The 14386-nt window shown below is 37.1% G+C and overlaps 1 protein-coding gene across 3 annotated transcripts in view; it reads left to right on the plus strand.

Annotated features, from left to right (window-relative positions):
• The window catches only part of Tpp2 (tripeptidyl peptidase 2), a 63163-nt gene that overhangs the window by 45264 nt on the left and 3513 nt on the right, over positions 1-14386 (plus strand). The window contains exons 22-28 of one of the 3 annotated variants that reach the window (XM_042697058.1): positions 416-660; positions 898-976; positions 2663-2701; positions 7031-7182; positions 10223-10319; positions 10849-10979; positions 12849-13056. In XM_042697058.1, coding sequence (XP_042552992.1) covers positions 416-660; positions 898-976; positions 2663-2701; positions 7031-7182; positions 10223-10319; positions 10849-10979; positions 12849-13056 — 951 coding nt within the window. Of the gene's footprint in view, positions 1-415; positions 661-897; positions 977-2662; positions 2702-7030; positions 7183-10222; positions 10320-10848; positions 10991-12848; positions 13057-14386 lie in introns of those variants that run through there. The other 2 variants (XM_042697060.1, XM_042697059.1) reach the window with 2 other exon arrangements.

Consider the following 14386-nt stretch of genomic DNA (forward strand, 5'->3'; position numbering starts at 1 on the left):
TAAGGTAACGATTACCAGAGAACAACATGGATCAACATATGTTTTTGTTGTGGATATTATACAGTCCTTCTGAGAGCCTATGAACAAAAAGTCATTGTTAGTTGGAACAGACACTAACTACATAGTGAATACATGAGAATATTTTGTTGTGGGCAAAAGGAGGGCTTTAGTGGATTCAGACCTGACCTCAACTCCCTCGTACTTTACTCTCTGTGTCCTTGGGCACGGCACTTGGTGTCCCTGATCTGGCTGCCCTCCAGGACACTAGGCACCTAGTATGTAGAAACGTGTCTGAGGAGTGGCGCCCTGTCCCTCACACCCTGTCTGCACTCTGCAAATGGAATTGTTCCCCTTTTTCCCCTTCCAGTGCACTTGGCTAAACTTACATTTCCCAAATGTTGTCTTTCTTTTTTAGTATTCTTTGAAATTGGAGAAAGGAGATTATACAATTCGACTACAGATTCGTCATGAGCAAATCAGTGATTTGGAGCGTCTTAAAGATCTTCCATTTATTGTTTCTCATAGGTTGTCTAATACCTTGAGCTTAGATATTCATGAAAATCATAGCCTTGCACTTCTAGGAAAGAAGAAAGCAAACAATTTGACATTGCCACCTAAATATAACCAGCCATTCTTTGTTACTTCCTTACCTGATGATAAGTAAGTGATGACATTACTGATATAGAATACCTATTTTACATACTGTCTTCTTTATTGTGAACTAATTAGATCAGATTTACAGTATGCTGTCATTAATCATTTGAAGTTATTCCTCCATTTGATTTTGAAATCTTAGCTGTGAGGATTATTTCAGTTTGCAATTGTGATGTTTTCCCTTAATTATCTTTGTGAAACTTTCTCTTGTTGCTTTTTTTTCTTCTTTAATTCTCTTATTAGAGTACCTAAAGGGGCGGGACCTGGATGCTACCTTGCAGGATCCTTAACATTATCAAAGACTGAACTTGGCAAGAAAGCTGTAAGTATTACGTATTTTACACAGAAAGTACTCATTCCAAAATTTCTGTTTGTTTAAAAATGTTTCAGAATGGCCAGATGAAGCTATTCCTAGGTGTAGAGAGACAATTGTAATTGGTTTGGTTTTCCCTTGAGTTACTGGTGAGGTAAATTTATACTTGGGCTGCCTTTTAAAATGTGTTGTGGTTTTAAAATACTAGTTGTTTTTACAAGCCTACATGTTTATGCCCTGAACCCATATACCTCAGTGGCTGATGTGCTTGAGCTTCTTAAGAAATAAGTAGATCCAGATCATTCTTGGCTTAAGTAAGTGAGATATTTAAAATTAGAGCAGACAATAGAATTTTGACCAAAGTAGTAGTATAGTTAGGGGAAAAAAATCAGATTCTCTTGAGTTGTTTCTAAAACCCAATCAGAACAACTGTTACTAATGAACATTTTTCACATTTGTACATACTTTCCTCTTACTGGAATCTTGCATAATTATATAAGTATGAGGTATTTCTTTTGACGTTGCCTTTAAAAATTTTGAAATTGTTTTTTTATCAGAAACATTTTTCTAATTTTAAATTTATAGAAGTAAATGTTACAACTTTATTGGTATAACTTTTTTCCATCTGTGTTTTCATTGTAAATTCATTATGAGAACAGTCTTTACATAGCTGTCGCTTTTTGTTATAGTATCCCAGCTCAGTACCATTGTCATTCTTATAGTTTTGCATTTCTCCTTAGCATCATAAAAAGTTAAGTGAATCTACTTCATAATGCTGGAATCTATAAGTGCTATTAGCAAAATGAGTTGAGCTCATACATCCTGAAAATTACAATTTACACTGTTGAACCAATCATCTGTTAAAGCATAATGTTGAAGCATAATTTGGGGATTTTCTCTTAGGAAAATTGTTTCTATTGATGTTTCTTAGATCTCATTTCAGTTTAAACTTAAATGTTTTAGTGTAATTTGAAGTAAATCAATAGTTAATACTGGACACATACATGATTTTAGAAATCCTGGTGGTCTTTTTTTTTTTTAGATTTATTTCATAGAAAGTATAGCTATGAGGCTTCAGTTGTGAATTTTCACTCAGATGACTTAAGAATTCACTCCTTTGAAAAGTTTTAGCAGAAACTGCTAAAATGCTTTTAGCAGTGCAGAAAAAGTGCTTCCTGGCTGCATTGTTTGAGAGACAGTTGTGACATTAAAGTACTTACGTGTGTGGGATTGACTGTCGTTAGAAAGGTAGACATTTTAAGAAGAAAGCAATAATGTTAAGCACTTGAATTAACAGTTTCCATTGTATGGTTTAGTCTGTCCTCAGTAGTTTTATACTACTTACATTTTTGATAGTAATATTAATTTTACTTCTCTTGGACTTTTACAATAACCCTGTTTCTTATGCATAGGGCTCCTGTGATGGTTGTAAAATTCTGTGAAGTCAGACTCTGCAGACTGTCAGCTTAATTTAATGCTTTTAAAATGTTTTCATAATTAATGGAGTTTGGTCACTAAATATTTGAATACATTTTTGTTTTAAATAAATGTGGCAATGTTGCTTTATATAAAAACATGCCATATTAATCACAGACCTGACCATTCTGTAGATTGGAGGAAAGTTAGACAGAGGTGGTGTCTCCATCCTGTGTAGATTGTGCATGTTTTCTTACAGAATGTCGTTCTAACTCCCAGGGCCAGTCTGCAGCAAAACGACAAGGAAAATTTAAAAAGGTACTGATTGTCAGTTTTTAAGAACCATGTCTTAAAGCCTTATTTACATAATAAACTTTTTCTGTCACTATTATAAATCTTTAAAAGAAAAAAAAACCCAAACTTTCCCTTAGTTCCTTTCTTTATGTTCTATAGTATAGTGCTATTAGCTATACCTACTAGATTTTCTCAAAGTTTTTTCAACCATAAATTGATGGAAGACCCCTGTTTTTCCTGTGTTATATAGAAAAAATTTAATGCACTCATTTCTTGCTCCAGATACAATATTAAGTAATAAATTTCGAAACTTTTAATATCTGTCTATAGTCCTATAAAGAGAACTATGTGATAACTTAGTCACAGAGGCAAAAGCAGTTAAAAATCTGAAAATATTTTTAAATTAGATTATTAATAAAATATTTTATCCTTTTGAAGGAAAGCTTATTCCCTGCTCTTTTATATGTACAAGTTCTGGGAAGGCAGAGATAATAGAGAGAGAGAGCATTAGAGAGATAGCAAGCACAGTGATTAAAACCTGCTGCCCAAGAGCACAGAGTTTAGAACTGTGGTGGGCTGCCTGAATTCCTTGCAGCTTTTTTATACAATCTTTATTGACCGCTAGCCAAATTTAACTCAAAACAGAAAATTGATACTTTAAGTTTATTGAAGAGGAAGGGACACATATTTCAGGAGACTCAATGGCTTTCTGGTGAGGACCTGCTGACATCATTTAGCATTTCAGTGATTTCTTCAAAAAATGTTTCAGTAAGAAATATAAACACATGGTTTTTGTTGTTGTTTGTTTTTTGTCAGTCATGAGGCTTGAACTCAGGACCTGGGCACTGTCCCTGATTTTGCTCAAGACTGGCATTCTGCCACTTTGAGCCACAATGGTTAATTGGGTCTCATGGGGACTTCTCTTCTCAAGCTGGCTTCAAACCACAGTCCTCAGATCAGCCTCCTAAATAGCTAGGATTACCGATGTGAGCCGCAGGCGCCCAGCCTAATGTTTCTTGATTTATAGTGATAATCCACTGGGAATGCCATTTTATAATAAGTAAAATGTATTTTATAACAAGCAAAATGTCTACCTTACTGCGTATTGATAAGCACTTTCCACAAACAAAATATACCACTAGGAATCATCTTCCCAGATAAAGGACTAACGATGAGTATTTCTCAACTGGAGGTTTTGACCCAATGCAGCCATGAAAACTCATTGAATGGGACAGTCACATTCAGAAAACTGTATCTTATATTAGTATCCATGTATTAGCATCTTTTCTCTAGTGTGAAAGTAGTTTGAAAGTCACCAATTGGGAGAAAAGGGTAACAGTATTCTAGGAACTCATTAAAAAATTTCCTCCTGTAGTTTTGCTGAATTTTGTTTGGATTATGTTGTGTGAGTTAGGAAAGGGGTGAATGAAGAAGGTTATTGTAATTTATGGTTAGTAAAGCTTTATATAAAGAACTCAGCAACTATAGTTACCTTTACTGTCTGGTGGCTAGAATTGCCTCTGCCCATTCCTTCCTACCTTTTGGGCAAGTGCACAAAAGCTGTTAAAGAATAAAACAGGGTGGGCAAGTTACAAAATATATGCAAATATATATATATATATAATTGAAAAAAGTTACTTTTGACAGATAAGTAGCACTCAAATATGGTATTGTTGATATAGTTTAGTTTGTATAAAATTTAAATTTTTGAATTTACAGTTACTAATAACAAAAACTAAGAAAATTGTAGTTTTTGAGCCAGAATGCAAATGATGATGCATTGTGCTTTCCAAAGAGTTTTTACTGGTTGAGTGGGTGAGTTTAACTTTCTAAATAATATGGTTCAGTTTGAACACTTTCAAAATACTTTGTGAGTAGCTAGTAAGTTTTCAACTTACTGCTAAGTATCTACTATAAACAACTTTTTATAGCTTTTCTACACTAAAGATTATCTCTTAAACTTTCTTTCTAAACCACAATCAGGATTTTTCCAGCTTTAAGATATAGATGATTTCATGAAACTGACCCTGCAAAGTGAACAGAAAAAATACCTGTTGAAGAAAGAGCATAAAGTTATGATATTGCAACTGAAAGCCACTACTCCATTTTTTTCTTTTTACACTACTGGGGATTGAACTCATGGCCTCATGCTATGGGCAGACATTTTACCATTTGAGCCATGACCTCAGTTTCATTTTTCTTTTGATCAAGACTTAAATTTTTTAATAATAAAGATTTAAATTTTTAATAATAATAAATTCTTTTCCTGAAATACTCTATAAGATTGTAATAACATTTGCAGTTGTTTTAATTATAAGAACTTGAATTTTTTCTAAGATAATTCGTCATAATCTTCTCTTCTGTCTTATTGATAGTTTAAGCTTGCCATGATAGGATCTCTATTTTTCAGAATTTTCATTAAAATAAATTAATTGTACAGAGATTGTATTGAAACATTTTTATACATGTATGGAATGTACTTTGGTAAGATTCACCCCATCTTTATTATCTTCCTGTTTCTGTAGGTCTTTGTTAGTTGTAAAATCAATTCTATTTTCTGTCTCTGTATTAAAACAATAATAGCCAATGCCTTACCTTTGACAGTAAGGAGAGAATTGCCTCAGCACATAGACTTCCTAGCCTGGGAAACTAAGGAAAGGCACATTGCCGTTAGAATGAATGGAGACTGCCAGGCAAGTGTCATTCACATTCTAACATGCTAGGTAATGGACAGTCCCATTCCAAAGGGAGCAGCACTGTGTTCGTAGGAAGTAAATAACGGAGGCCACTTAGACCTATACTTTCTAGGTAGTTGCCTGTGCTTAACACATGACAGTGAAGCAGTCTGTTGTAGAAAGAATTGGTTGTAAGTTAGAGCCTTGTGTTGAGGCACCTTTGATTTTGCTCAGGGCAGTCCCCCCAGGAGAGTGATCTTCAAGGAGAGGGAAAGGACAGATGGCAAAGTCCTGAAAGAATAAGCCCAAGCAGTTAAGCTGTTGCACCAGCAGTGTGTCTCATGGAAGTTTCTGGTGGCAGGCTCAGGCTCCGGGCTGGTGGGGGAGGGGCAGTATGCCATGGGCTGTGTATGGGTTTGGATGGATAGTGCATAGCAAAGTGAATTTTTATGTTTTAATGATCATGAAGAGATAATACATGTTTGTGGTGAAACCTTATCCCTCTTATTTACTACTATGTCATTTGAAAACCCAAAATTTATTTTGAGGATGTTGATAACATGGATATATTGATTCATACCTGAAAATTGCCATGTGGGGGAGTCAGGTGTGGCAGTGCTACCCTGGACTGAACTTCAGTGAGACGTTATTCTGGCACACTGTTGAAGGCAGTGACTGTCTTTTTGGTAAAGTAATTTGTTCCAGTTTAGAAACTTGGTTAATTAAAAGGAATATAAGATTTTTAAATAAAAACCTAAATATGGAATTTGAGGAAACTGACTTAATATTATGTTTTAAGGACAGCCAGTCATTGTGACAAAACAAATCTAACAAGTCTTAATGTGATTTCATTTCCAAATATTGCACCATATTTTGTATATTTTTCCCATACTCCCATCAAACCCTCCTTACTATGGCTAGTATTCATGTTCCAAGTTTGGGATTTTTCACTTCTTCATCTTCAATAGCAGACACCCACTCTGTACCAGATAGGCTCCTTCCTCTGTTGAGTTAGATAATTCAAGTTTATTTATAAACATTACTATCTAAGTTCCTTTACCTTTCTGTAACCACTTTGCATTGGTTCCTGTACTTTACCTCAGAGTCATTCTCTATCCTTTTCTTATGTTTTATTTTCTTCATGTCATATATGTAACTAACCATGTAACGAACATGTACGTTTGTCTCACTTCTTCAGTTAGAATAGTGTTTGTGAGGGTGGAGAGGCCTTGTCTGCCCTGTTCTCCTGCCTGTGGGGAGCACAGCAACTCCTATCAACTCCACAAAGTAATAAACTACCCCTCAAGTTTATCTAAAACCAGAATGCTTGCTCGTTTAGTTTTTAGTTTATCTTCTCTCACTCCTGCTCAGATTTAAAAGTAGATTCAATGAAATTGTGTCAGTCTGCCCAGTAAAACTTAAGAATACTAAATTCACTCAAATGGAGTGTATTTACAGTCAAATTTGTTCTCCTCTCCTTTATTTAAAGGAGCTATTTAGAAAGCATCAGTACGTTAGGAGAAAACTACAATGACTTTTATTTACTGGTTGGTTTTATTTCATGAACTCTGAATCTGGAATGCAATGTAACACATGAGACTCAGCCCCTGTTACATGATGTTCAGCTGTTGAAGATGATTTTAAAGTAAATTTAAGTATTTCTTCTCACATTCTGTAGGATGTAATCCCTGTTCATTACTACCTAATACCTCCACCAACGAAGACTAAGAATGGCAGCAAAGACAAAGACAAAGACTCAGAAAAAGAGAAAGATTTGAAAGAAGAGTTTACTGAAGCATTACGAGATCTTAAAATTCAGTGGATGACAAAGTAGGTTTCTGAGTGCATTTTAACCTTCTGAATCCTTAGTATCATTTTCTCAGCTATGGTAATATTGTGCACATACGCATAGACTATATTCAAAGTTATTAATAGTAGATGGCAAGATCACAGGTGTTTTGAATTATTCTTATTCCCTTTTCTGATTGTAAGAAAATAATTTACAATTTTATTTTTATCCAATTCTAATTTGCTTCTGATGAAACTTTTATTGCAGAATTATGCAAAAGAAAAAAAGCTTCCTGACACTGCAAACATTTTTTTCCTGAATTTTTTGCATATGTACCTGAATGATACGTCATAGTCTACTTATTGAGGTCTGAGCATATCATATCTTGCAGTTTACATGGTAATGATAAATGGCCATGCTCCACTGGCTTCTGTCCTGTCTTGTGAAGCAGGTGGAATGTATATCAGGACCTTCCTCTTCCTGTGCAAGACTACTGCTTTAGCCATATGAGAGGAACTGATAAAACAAAAAGATGTTAAAACAATAAAAGGGAAAATATCAAATCAATCCAACTAGATCAACAAAAAAATGAAATTAAGAAAATAAGTCCACAAAAATAAAATCCCAAAGAAAATACATAGGAATAAAATTAAATCCAAATATGTGACACACTCAACTACAAAACATTATTGAAAGAAATTAAAAGAGGGCCAAATAATGGAAAAAATACCCTATTTTCATGGGCTTAATTGTATTATAGCACTTTCCCATCAGAGTCCTTTCAGACTTCCATATAAATATTAACATTGGTTTTTCAATTCATATGGAATGACATAGGTCCAAAGTAGCCAAACCATCTCGAAAAAAACAAAGTTGGACTCAAAATCCTGATCTCAAAATTACTAAGAACAGTAAACAAGACAATATTGTACTGCAAAGGGCAATGAATATAGATGAATGAAACAGTACGAGTCTACAAAGAAAACTTGTCTGGTCAGCTGACTTTTGACAAGGGTGTCAAGGCCAAGACCTTCATCCAATGAGGAAAAAGTAGTAAAGGGTTGGGCTGAAACTACCTGGCCATAGAAAAAGAATGGAAGTTAGAACCTGCCTTATACAGTCTACACAGATTAACTCAAAATGTATCGAAGGGCTAATTTTAACAACTAAATTGTATCATAGTAGTACATACTGGTTTATTATTTTGGATGCATTCTTAGTTCTGAAATTAAAAGTACGAGTACAATGAAAAGTAACTTGGACTTCTCAAAATTAAAGAACTTCTGTGCTTCACAGTATGGCATCATTCCTATAATCCTAGTTACTTGGGAGGCTGAGATTGGTAGTCTCACCATGGAAGGCCAGCAAGCAGAAAAGTCTGAAAGACTCCATTTCAGTGGAAGAGGAGCCTAAAAGATAGATTGTAATTAGGCATACACCCAAACTAGAAGCATGACATGATCTCAAAATAATCAGACAGAAATCTCATAGAATTCACAAACTATAGACCATGATAATGACAGATTGCTCTGTGAAGGTTAAAATGTGTTTGTGACTTTGTATCACTATTCCACAATACTGTGAAGTATGTAAAATGTATGTAATCACCTAATCTCAATAAAAAATAATTTGAAAAAAATAATCAGATAGATGAGGACTAGAGGTATAGCTCAGCAGTAGAATTACTAAACCTACCTACCAATGTAGGAGTTCAAAACTACAGTTTTAAAAAAAATGTTATAACTGTAATTGCAAGGTAATGGCTCAGCTTTTTTAAATGGGCAAAGAATCTAAGTAGACATCTGTTAAAGGAGGCTACAGTCCGCTTGTAAACATATGGAAAGGTGGTCAACATCCTTGATCCTTAGGACCACTGTCTAAAACCACAGGGAAATACTGCTTTATACCCAAAGTGAAGTGATAGCCAGTTATGGCAAGTGTTTGGAGAAAGCAGAAATCGCAGGCACTGCTGGTGGGAATATCAAATGTTGGAACTTCTTTCGAAAGCCATTTTCTCTAGAAATTGCATTCCCAGTATGTGCAGAAGAAAATGCATTTAAACAAACTTATATGTGAATGCTTGCCCACAGCATTATTCGTACAATGGCCAACAAGGTAGAGACCAAATGTTCATCAGCTGAAGAGTAATAACCGAAATGTAGTATATTCACATGCCAAAATAGCATTCTCCATAATTAAGCTGCAGTAAATTTAAATATAAAAGGGCTGGGTTTGTTTTTTTTATAATTATTGAAAGGGGAAAAAGAAAAACAGTTTCAATTATTCTTTTTGTGCCAGTCCTGGGCTTTTGAACACTGTCCCTCAGATTTTGGACAAGGCTAGTGCTCTACCACTTGAGCCACAGCTCCACTTCTGGTTTTTTGGTGATGAGTTGGAGATAAGATTCTCACAGGCTTACCTGCCTCCAGTTGGCTTTGAACAGAGATCTTCAGATCTCTGCCTCCTGAGTAGCTAAGATTACAGGCACGAGCTACTGGTTCCTAGCTTGAATGTAGTATGAACTAGTGTGCATAGTTGCGTGGATTCAGTTTTCTTGTTTCTGTAACTGTTTTTCATCATGTTTCTGCCAATTTGGTTATTTTAAGTGAATTTGCCATCAGTGCCCTTTCTTTGTAGTTATTTACTGTTTGGATATTCATTTTAATTGTTTTTACCCTAAAGTGTACAGTGCAGAAGAATGGACATGGTTTTCTTCAGCTTCCCTACTGACGAACAGGATAGTCTCTTCATTCAGCACTTTAGAATTTTCCTCATGTAGATATTGTGTATTTTCTTCCTTTTTAATAGAAACATGATCTCATTTTTAGTATATCTAGTAATAGTTGTTAAGCTGCATACTTGCCTGTTTTCTAGGATTTGTAATTGAAATAGTTTGATTTGGTTTTCTTAGTGTTCTGGGTATGCATGCCAGGAGTGCTAATGTTCATCAGTGAATATATTTACATTCTGAAATCATTGCCTTATTTTTATTGACTGGAGCTTCTAAACATGGATAAACAGTTTCTGTTGGAAAACTCTTTTTTAAAGAAAATAGTGAATATTTCTCTCTTACATGCTCAGGCTGGATTCTAGTGACATTTATAATGAACTGAAAGAAACATACCCTTCTTACCTTCCTCTGTACGTCGCACGGCTTCATCAGTTGGATGCTGAAAAGGTTAGATGTGTTTACTTCTTTCATAAATCTTTGTTTATAATGTTTATATTAGGAAAGTGCCAACCATAGTCACTTAAAGGTCATGTACAGGGTTTTGCCTGTTGAAAGGGGATCTTAAAAGACTTGCAGGAACTAGCTGTTGAGGACACCATGATCTAATTAGTTAGACTCTTGATCGTAATCTTGTTTGTTTTATCTTTTCTTTTTCCTGAATGGTAGAGCATTTGTTTCATCAGCTGAGCTGGATTGGGTGGGGGGTTGGAGCTATTGTTCATTGGTGTCTTCTTGTGGAATGGAATACTACAGCCAATCACATTTCTGGAGTCTTCACAAGGAGTTAAGCAGGAGATGTCAGTTAGATGTTTTCATCATTTGAGCTCAAGTTTCTAAAAATGCTAGCACGTGCAGTGCTTGCGTGGGGAGATAGTGTGGAGGGGGCGACTGACCTCATTCTGCAGCTAACCACAGATGTGAAATGCCGTAGTATCTTCATTTCTTTTCCCTTTTTGTTTCCTTTTTTCCTTCCCAGGAACGAATGAAAAGACTGACTGAAATTGTTGAAGCTGCAAATGCTGTTATTTCTCATATAGACCAAACAGCCTTAGCGGTTTATATTGCAATGAAGACTGACCCCAGGCCTGATGCAGCTATTATAAAAAAGTACCTAACCAGTAAATAATCTTCCTTGCATCTCATTTCTTAGTTACTTGTTAAAAATGAGGGACTGTCTTTTACTGTTGTTATTGTGTTCTTTTTAGAATCTTCCAAATCGGGATTATCAATAGTTGGTAACTTCATCTTAGAAAGTTTATACTAATTTTCTTAAATTCTTTAAGATTCAGCCCAGGAAAGTACGTTGCTTTCTCTACCGTTAGGTATTTATTGGTGAGGTAGAAGAGAAAGCAAAACAAGTTGGTCCTCCAAGGCTAAGGCTGGGATGAGGAGTTTTGGTTGTAAGATTCCTGATCCCTTTAAAACCAGGCCTGAAGGTTATGTTTCAGTAAGATCTGAGGAGGAGCAGATTAATGTAAGGGTAGGGTGTGGTTAAATGGCCAAGTGGCATGGCCTCTGGTACTTAGGAAGAAAGAACATCCCTTCCTCTGTTGGTCCAGCCAAATGTGTGAGATACCTGCTTGCCTGGCTTCTGGGCAGATGAGTCTTCCCAAGAGAGAAAAAATGAGCAAGCACTGGAGGATAGGAGAAAAATACCACCAATATCATGGCTTCCTGGCCCAGGCTGGCAGCCAGAAGGCAGTGCCTGGGCCGGGGCGATGGGGGAGGGGAGGCTGGTCCTCCGTGAAGGACCCTTCCCCAGCCAAGTGACTGGGGAGCATCTACGCCAAGCAGCCCTTTGGAGTCGGTAAGGTCAGCTGGACACTTGTTTATGAAACTTCTGATTTGTGAATGTTAGCAGTGGAACAGACAGCACACAAAGGGGCAAAGAGAACTTTGAAAGTATCGTGCGTGAACTCTCAGTGACTTGACAAGAATGGTTTCATCTCCCTTGCAAATTTGTTAAAGCTGGGAATGGCCTCTTAGATGAAATCACAGAATCAAAGTGTCTTGGAACCTGTGAGAATGTTCCCTGGTCTTAGGCAGTGTATTAGCCACAGATTTTCCCCTACTTGGGTTTCCTGTGGATAAGCTCATGGAGAAGCCCAGCCCCCCAGTCGCTGGGCTGTCATTGCCAGCCCCCGCAGGGCACAGGATGCACACTTAGCTCCCGATCCTTGAGACTCACTCCCGCTCCGTCATCACTCAGCCCTTCTGGCCTCAGGCAGCAGACATGAGTGGACAGAAAGTCTCAAGTAAACATCTGTTAGACTGATACCTTCTTGTGGAGTGAAGCTGTGACTGTTTCAACAATGATTGTCTTGTCTGTACCAGGCAGGGTCCTGGGCACTTGGAATGCATGGAGGCATTCTTTGCCTGGAAAGGTGCTAGAAGCACAGATTTCAGAACTGCTTGCTAAATTTAGAGTTTCTAATGGGAGGACTGTGGCCAAATCTGTAACCTCCCATTTTCTTTGCAAAATGCAGGTAGTTCTTAATTTCTTACTCATAGGATTGTTTTGAGTGTAAATGAATTAAAATGCTAAAATGCTAAGATAGTTACTGGCACATTTAGAGAAAGCATTTTGTTTGTTACTCTGGTTATATATAAAATCATGTTCATGACTAGAAGAGCCTCTCCATTTGTACACATACCTGGTATTTGTAAGAAATCCATAGATTTAAAAAGTAACTGCTCTGGTTAAGGGTTACATAGCTGACAGAAATTAGAATCAATGTTTCAACCTTGTTGCTTATGGCATTTTGTTTCAATTATTGCTAACTTTTAACCTCTGTGTTCAGTATAGTGGTTCATTTTTTTATTAATAAGCAATCTTGTTTGATGTACATGGGTATACCAAATATTTGCATTATAGGTTAGGCCACAAAAAAATCCTGCATTCATTTAATTTCAGATCTGACAGTCTTTTAGGATAAATGTTACTGATGTGTGAACTGTGTTTGATTTGACATGCAGTGATATGGACAAGCAGAAGTCCACCCTGGTAGATGCCCTGTGCCGGAAAGGGTGTGCCCTGGCAGACCATGTGCTCCACGCTCAAGTTCACGACGGGGCAGGGGCTGGGGATGCGGAGGCAAAGGAGGAGGACGGCGAGAGCACTTTGGATTCTCTGTCAGAGACATTTTGGGAAACTACAAAATGGACAGATCTTTTTGACAACAAGGTAACCTTCTGCTTGTTGGGGCACAATTCTTAGTGGCCTCTCACAGACTCCTTTTTGTCTGCTTGCCAAGGAGGAAAGGACACCTTGTCAACCCTGTACTCCTGCTTACAATGGTCACCATTATTTTATGTCAGCTAAGGTCTGCTTAATTAACAATAACTTTGGAAGCATTTTCAGAACGTATGTAGTAGCTTATTGGTTAAACCAGATCTTCTATACTTGTTTGTTAAGGGAAGAAGAGCTGATCCTGGTTGGTTCAGATGTTATTTATTCTCCTCAGGACTCTTGATTTCTAATAATCTCAAATTTTAGACAACTGGGTTTGTTTGTTTGTTTGTTGTTTTTCTTTGTCAGTCTTGGGGCTTAAACTCAGGGTCTGGGAGCTGTCTCGAGCTTTTCTACTCAAGGCAAGCACTCTACCACTTCCAGTTTTCTGGTGGCTAATTGGAGCTAAGAGCCTCCAATTAACCCAGGCTGGCTGTGAAATATAGTCCTCAGAATTCAGCCTCCTGAGTAGCTAATAAGTTAGAGGCGTGAGCCAACAGCACCCAGCTTAGCCAACCAGTTTTAAAACCCAGTTTTGCAAAGGCACATCAATGAACTTGGTTTAGAATTTGGCCATTGAAGATGTTTTATCAAAGATATTTTAAATCACTTGCTCATGTCTATACTCCTAGCTACCTACAAAGGAGGTTAAGACGCAAAGGATTGCAATTTGAAGACACCATGGGCAGAAAAGACTCCATGTCTCATACAATCATCAGAAAGCTGGGCTTGAGGGCATGGGTCAAGTTGTAGAGCTCCACCAAAGCAAACAGACCACACAAGCTCAAGGAGACCATTAGTAGGGGAAAAAAGTAGAAGTGGAAAAAAAAAATTTAATCCCTTTAGCTCTGCTATGATTCTCACATTAGAGATTATACAGCCACAGTTTGTTGTTGTTGTTGTTTTGGTGGTGGTGGTCATGGGGCTTGAACTCTGGGCCAGGCACTGTCCCTCAGCTCTTCAGCTCAAGGTTAACACTCTACCACTTGAGCCCACAGCGCCACTTCTGTTTTCTGGTGGTTTATTGGAGTTAAGAGTTTCATGGACTTTGCTGCCTGGGCTGGCTTTGAACTGCGATCCTCAGATCTCAGCCTCCTGAGTAGCTAGGGTTAAAGGCATGAGCCAACCAGCGCCTGGCTTCAGCCGTAGTTTTTTAAATCAGTCTTCCTGTGGAGGTGAAGGAAAACAAAATGAATCACATTCTCCTCACTCAGCACAGACCATTGTTGGAGTAATGAGACCCTAGTTCTCAAGTAGCTATGGTAACTTGCAGCAAAGAGCCCTT

This window comes from Dipodomys spectabilis, unplaced genomic scaffold (assembly GCF_019054845.1).
Source record: "Dipodomys spectabilis isolate Male_0828 unplaced genomic scaffold, ASM1905484v1 ptg000215l, whole genome shotgun sequence".
In the NCBI taxonomy this organism is placed as follows: domain Eukaryota; kingdom Metazoa; phylum Chordata; class Mammalia; order Rodentia; family Heteromyidae; genus Dipodomys; species Dipodomys spectabilis.